The sequence below is a fragment of the Phaethon lepturus genome, unplaced genomic scaffold (genome assembly GCF_000687285.1).
Source record: "Phaethon lepturus isolate BGI_N335 unplaced genomic scaffold, ASM68728v1 scaffold30128, whole genome shotgun sequence".
Taxonomy (NCBI): domain Eukaryota; kingdom Metazoa; phylum Chordata; class Aves; order Phaethontiformes; family Phaethontidae; genus Phaethon; species Phaethon lepturus.
This window is the reverse complement of record NW_010560241.1, coordinates 4,858-11,498: the sequence shown is the minus strand read 5'-3', so window position 1 is coordinate 11,498 and position 6,641 is coordinate 4,858. Positions and strand designations below refer to the sequence as shown.

Genomic DNA, 6,641 nt, shown 5'->3' with positions numbered 1-6,641 from the left:
CAAAGGAGCACCCAGCACATCGCTTGTTTTATGGCCATCAGCCCTCCCAGGTGCTGGGGTGAGGCTCGACGGGGAGCTTGCAACCTGGGTCCTGCCTTGCAGTTTTTGGGCAAGCCTGACGAAGCCGCGGAGCATCCGCTCAGGAGCGAACATTGGCCTGCGTTACTGAGCTGGCAGCACCCAGCCGGCATCGTGGAGCTATAAATAAGGCCACTTGGAGAGCAACCTGTGCGGGGCCCATCCCGCTGGATCCGAGCACAGCCCAGCCGGCCAAAAACTCACCCGGGAGGAAGGAAAAGCATCCGGGAAAGACCTCCCTGCCGGGGAGATGTGTGGGGCCGTGCCATGGAGGTGGAAAGCAAACAACCACCCACAGCGAGTGAGGTTTTTGGGCACAAAAGCCTGGCTTTAGCCTCCGAGAGAGGCGGCAGATGCCAAGCACAGGCTGGAAGAAGCCTCCTCGGCTCAGTTTCGTCAGCACAGGATGGTCTTATGGGTATGGACGGGGAGAAAAATGCAGACAAAGGGATGCAAGACTTCCCCGCTATCGGTAAAAACAAGTCGTGAGCAGCTCCAGACCCAGTAAAAAGTATTTATTTCAGTTACGATAAGCCCCACGCATAGGGTGAAAAAATAGTTACAAAAAAATCCCCCCCCGTCCCTCCTTTTACATATAAATATTAAAAATCCCTCTACATCTTTGCTTTCTGTCTAGAGCAAGAAGGTGCCCTACGAGACAACACACAGCACCTGAGCTACCATCAGTGGTTTCCTCTCAGAACTGCAAAAGGAGTATTAAAAAACACCCTTAAAAAAGCCTCTCGCCCCCATCCCGACCAGATCTCACACCAGTGCCCAACCGGCTGCGGAGGGATAGAGGTTTGGGGCCACACGGTGATTTCGGGGCTTGCAGTTTCCCGGGCATAGAGACCGGGCACGGCGGTGAGCGAAGCAGCGGCAGGAACTGCCTGCGCTTGTCCAGGGAAGCTTTTGGGACGGGAAATTGTGTCTGACATCGCTTCAGAGGGGGCAGGAGGGAGAACAGGGTGCTTCATCCACACCGTCACCACCTTGGTTACATCTTTGGCACATCAACTTTTCCCTTTGCACTCGGACATTAAAGATAATCCCAGGAGCCGCAGCATCCTGGCAGAGCCTTTCTGCGACCCACAGCACCCTCCAGCCCCATCCCCAGGCCCGCTGTCCCCAATTTCCCCATCGGCATCCTCCGAGGACTGTCCTTCCCGGAGAAACCCGGGATCTGGGGCCAGCTGGTTGCATCCGCAGCCCAGGCAGCCCCATCCAGCTTCCCTGGCCAAGGGACTGTCACTACAGGGTGCTGCACCTACAGCTGCACTGAGTAAAAAAATTAATAAATATACTAATCTTTGACTAAAAAAAAAAAAAGGCTTTAAAATGCATTTTCCCTGAAAATTTCCAGTGTATTCCACAATGCATGAAAAAAAATATATATATTTCCCCCCCAAAAAAATATATCTTAAAATATTTTCCATCCTCATGTGCGCATCTTTGGAGAGAGGAAGGTACATCGTGTGTATTTAGACATGCAGCCAAGCCTGCCAGCACCGCAGCATTCCCTTTATCGCCTCCGAAGAAGCTTTTGCCGGGGCGGCGGGTGAGGCTGGAGCGCTGCGTGTGTAAATACGGGGTAGTGCCCATGGACGCACGTGCCTCAGCACGTGGCCCGGTCGTGGTGAAAAAGAAAAGACCCCCAAAATGAAGTCATTTCACAAACGAGCGAGGGGATGAAGAGTTTTCACAGTGGATCGAACCTCGGACGACACCGGGGACGCGGGGCGCCGCCCCGGCTGAGAGCTGGGCAGTTCGTTGCACAGAGAAGTGGTTTGAGCCTCAATAGGACCGGGGAAGTTCAGCCATCGGCGGAGGACAAAGCAACCGGCAGCTGGTTCCCTCAGGCAGTCGCTCATCACCAGACTTCACACTTCTTGGGGGGATTCATGGGGGAGCCAACGGGGCAGCTGAAATGCTCCGCAAACTCCCGGGAGTTGGAGACGGTGCCAATGACGCGGAAACGCGAGGGGCTGTGGGGGTCGGTGATGAGTCCTTCGTGCGAGCTCTCCGGCGTGCGAACCGAACACCACACCTGCAAGTAGACGGCAAGAGGCACGAGTGCCGGCGTGCGCAACCGTAGGGCCCACTCGGCGCCAAATCGGACCTTCCCGCTTGCTTGATGGGCACCAACATAGCTCGAGCTCCAGCTTTGTCTTGTTTTTTAACTGGCACCACCCCAACCTGCTTCTCCACCCGCTACGTAGCATCTCTGGAGACCTCGGTTTTGCCGTCACACCCTCCCAACACTATCTGGGCATACCTCCACCCCGCAAAAACTTGTGCATCCATCCAAGTGACCTACCTGGGCAAAGCCAACAAAGAAGAGCTGGTGGTTGGTGAGGCCGAGGGTCGGGAGGGTTTCCTCATCCCCGTTCTTTTTCAGCCAGTTTTGATATGCCTGGAGACCAGGGACCACTGCAGGCTCAGGGGACAACACCGATCCCACCATGCCGTGCCAGCCGCCACATGTCCCCAGCCCCATGGCCTTACCCGGTAGGCAGCCTTGAGGCCCCCGTTGTCGGCAATGTTCTCCCCAAGGGTGTGCTTGCCGTTGACAGCCTCACCATTGACAGTGTAGTTGCCATACTGCTCCACCATGCATGCTGTCTGACGCTTGAAGGCCTCCACCGAGGAGTTCTTCCACCAGGGACGCAGATTGCCATCCTTGTCGTATTCCCGGCCTGACAAAAACACAGACGGGTCCTTCGTCACCTCAACGGCCACCCCACCAGCAGCCCACCTCCCTGGCTCTGGCTGTACCTTGGTCATCAAAGGCATGTGTCAATTCATGGCCTACCACCACGCCGATCCCACCAAAATTCAGTGACCTGCAGGAGGGTGATGCTGAGATTTAGAGAGCAGCCACTGGTCCCTGCAGCCATGAAATGTGGCCTCAAATTTTAGGACGGGAGAAAATTTGGGAATCCTGCCTTCCCCATTTTCCCTAGGCTCTTACTTGGGAGACGCACGGGTGTAAAAAGGGGCCTGGAGGATGCCAGCGGGGAAGACGATCTCGTTCTTGGTGGGAGAGTAGTATGCGTTGACCGTCGGAGGCGTCATGCTCCACCTGCGGGGACACGGACACAACCAACGTGGCAGCACAAACCCATCGCCAATGTTTGCTCTGACACCATCTGCTCATCACGGTGCAAAGCTCGTCGGCCCAAATTCTAACTCCTCAAAACCAGTGTGGTCTGGTGGACACCAAACCGCAGCGCTCCAGATACTGTGGTATTCCCGCTGAGCGCAACGGGGAAGCGGAGTGGAGGACTTACTGGTCCCGGTTTGGCGGTTTCCGGAGCTGGTCAGCAGTGACCCGGGCTGAGAAGTTGTAAAACTGCATGACGTTTTCGAAGTAGAGGTCGGAGACAGCCTCGTACTGCAAAAGAGCAAGGCGTGAGCGGCGTGCGGTGATGGCCCGGCCCCACGCCTCCTCCGTGGTCACATTTGAGCCTCCGGAGCTGGCAGGCAGCTGAGTTACAGCCGCTCTTGTTTCTCCTCCTCTCCAACATCTGTTGAGTCTCGGGAGGGCAATGAATCACTGTTACGGAAACCAGCTCCTCCTCTTCCCGGGCAGGGATCCCAAGAGCCCCAGCCACCCCAGAACTGGCCCACAGGTCTCTGGGAAGTCGCCAGAGAAGGGCCAAGGACACCGGTGAGACCCTTCTGGAGGAAACCTAGGGCTCAAGGCTGCCCCGAGGCCATGGCAATTGGCACATGCCCTGCACATGCTAGTGGAGGGGGAATAGGAGACCCAGGAGATGTATCTGACCAACTCACATCATTGAAGACTTTATCCAGCTCCTTGGGGTCCATGATGAACTTGGGGTAGCCAATCATGTTGTAGATGGCATCTGCCTGGGGGGTGACAAAGACCAAAGTGCTTTTGGTCCCAGAGGTGGAAGAATGGGCTCGCCCAGCTCCACCACCCTCCACCATCACCCTCTCCTCCCCAGTGCTGCTGCCAGCGCCTCACCTTCTCCTTGGCTGATTTCCTCGTCTCTTCGTCCATCCACTGCAGGGTCTCCAGGCTTTCCTCGAAGGCTGTTTTAATCTCCGCGATCATTTCCTCTGCCTAGACAAAACAATGCGGTGCAGCGTCAGCCCGGAGAGCCGGCTTCCCACCCTGGAGAGTTCAAGGACCCTTCGTGCCGGTGGGGAGGAAGAGGCCAGGATGCCAAGATGGCATGTGGACTGGTGAAAACCACGGTGAACGGAGATGCATGGTGAACAAAATAAAGTGGACAGAGAAACATCGGCTGTCCCAACGGTTCCACCATCGCGGTGGCATTCCCAGCACTGGGACTCGCATGCTGGTCACTCGGGGACGTACCACTTGCTTGCTGTCCTCGGCAAAGGTGGCCTTGACGAACATGGCCCCCAGGGCGAAGCCCAGGTTGTTGTCTGTGTCGCTGATGCAAAATTTCCAACGCGGGAGGCAGGTCTGCATGGGACAAGAGGTGGTCATCACCAGTGGCATGGCCAGAGCCCCCACTTTCCCACCCCATTCCCCTGCTGTGACATGGGGGTCCACATCCATCTCCTGCCCTGGTGCTGTGACCCCAAAACCTGCCCCACATCTCTCTTTTTTGGATGCAAGATGATGGGGACTTGGCTTAAAAAGCTGTCACCGTTTTATTGGTGATTTGGGGGCATCAGGGGCTCCCCCCTCACCTTCTTAGTCCCATACATCACTTCCATGAATTTTTCCTCGGCATCCTGGAAGCGCTGGTCGAGGAAGGGACTGGTTTTCCGTACCAGGTTCCAGATCATGTAGTTGTTGAGGAGGCTGCGGTGAGAGGCGGTGAGCGGGCAGCAGGACATGCCTGCCCACCCCAGGCACCCCTCTGCGCGAGCTGGGGGCTCTCACCATTTGTCCGTGGCCAGGATGAGGTCGGAGACCTGCTCCAGGTACTCCTTGGCGTAGACCACGACAGGCTCCGACTCGTTGAGCTCCACGGGGTAGAAGACGGTGGCAAGGAAGGGCATCCAGTCCACGGCCGGCGCCAATTCCTGCAAGAGCCATGCTGCTGCTACGGATCCGAAAACCATCGGAGGGAGGTGGCAGCCGCCTCCCAAGCTGGAAGGTGCCGCATCACCTCCTGTTTGAGGGATTCAGCTGATTTTGCAGAGGCCAGTTCCCATAACAGCAGCATCCTCCAAAGGTCGGAGGGGAGTAAACAATTTCCTCCCGCAGAGGAAAAGAAAGTGGGGCGGGTGTCAAAAATGTTGACACAACCCATTAGGGCCCCTTTGGGGACAAGGGGAGGTGACTGGGCTGACATCGGCAGCTGGACTGCAGGCAGCAGTGCCAGGAGGGCGTTAGTGCCGCGGCAGGACGGCTGCCGGCCCCGGGGGTGGTCCGGAGGCTGGGAGGAGCAGGTCAGGGTGGGATTTCCCCAAGGAGGACACAGGCCAAGCTATTGCACAAGAGCATCCCAGACGGTGTCAGCCGGCATTGGGCTTCCTCGGAGGAGCTGCGTCACCTCCACCCATCCGCCCCGCTTTTCCCAAACCACGTCAGAGCGGGCAGGCTTGCCAACTCCATCTCTACCTTTAGGTCTCCAGCCGTCATTTTATGGTAGATGACCTCCTCATCCCGGTGCTTCTCCTGTGGGATGGTGATGTTGGCCAACGCCGTCTCGAAGTCCAAGATCTGCTGCATCTGCTGCCGCGTCAACTCCTCATCGGTGCCGCCCAGGAACATCCCCAGCTGCACCATGTAGTTCAGGTACCCGGCGAGCACCTACATGGTAGGATGGGGGGAGATGAGTATGGTGGGTGCCACCCACCCGCGTCCCCCCCCCGGCAAAGCCAAACTTCCCCAGACACCTTCACCTTCTCATTCTCTGTCTTGTTCAGGTAGTAATCCCGCGACGGCAGGCCTAACCCCGACTGATCCACCTGGATGACGTTGCTGTTGGAGTTTTTGGAGTCGGCGCTGACGTAGACGGAGAAGAAGGGCGAGGTGCGGTAATGCGCCGTCACCTCCCGCAACGTTGCGTTGAAGTTGTCACCAGCCCATGGACCCGTGATGTTCCAGCCGCCCAGCTGGGGACAGACAGCAACCGGCTTTTGGGTAAGGAACAACCACCTGGAATTGCTTAAGTATCCCCCCAATACCCATCCTGGGGGGAAACATCTTGCAATAGGGCTAAAAAGCCCAGGAGATGCAAGACCCGCCTATAAATCCTATAAATGCTGGCCTCTCTCTGCCCGCCTGCCCTGGGGGATGCTCTGCCCCAGGAAGCACCGGGATTGGGGTCTGGAAGGTGCTGGGACTGCCCATAAATGAGCTTTTTCCCCCCATTTTGCAGAGGGAAGACCTTTTTTCCTCAAGGAAGGGGACAAACCTTTTGGATGAGCTCCACGAGCGGGGCGGCGCGCAGCTCCTCGATCTTGCTCTCGTTCATGCAGGCTTGGTAATAACGCTGCGCCTTGCGCTCCGCCTCGCTTGACACGTTGGCCGTCGTGTTTTCTGCGGGAGGTACCCAGGGGGGCTCGCAGGGTGTCCCCAGAGACGGGCAGCCGTCCCCCTCTTGGGGCTG

At 57.3% G+C, this 6,641-nt stretch overlaps 1 protein-coding gene across 1 annotated transcript in view; it reads right to left on the bottom strand.

Moving 5' to 3' along the window:
- Positions 1 to 1,685: 1,685 nt before the first annotated feature.
- Positions 1,686 to 6,641, bottom strand: part of LOC104625870 (endothelin-converting enzyme 1-like) — an 8,065-nt gene continuing 3,109 nt past the window's right edge. Inside the window, 14 exon segments of the mRNA XM_010293620.1 lie at positions 1,686 to 2,125; positions 2,396 to 2,491; positions 2,584 to 2,774; positions 2,854 to 2,921; positions 3,050 to 3,160; positions 3,369 to 3,472; positions 3,874 to 3,951; positions 4,070 to 4,168; positions 4,427 to 4,537; positions 4,768 to 4,882; positions 4,964 to 5,106; positions 5,648 to 5,839; positions 5,932 to 6,144; positions 6,447 to 6,571. Coding sequence (XP_010291922.1) covers positions 1,949 to 2,125; positions 2,396 to 2,491; positions 2,584 to 2,774; positions 2,854 to 2,921; positions 3,050 to 3,160; positions 3,369 to 3,472; positions 3,874 to 3,951; positions 4,070 to 4,168; positions 4,427 to 4,537; positions 4,768 to 4,882; positions 4,964 to 5,106; positions 5,648 to 5,839; positions 5,932 to 6,144; positions 6,447 to 6,571 — 1,823 coding nt within the window. The 3' untranslated portion in view covers positions 1,686 to 1,948.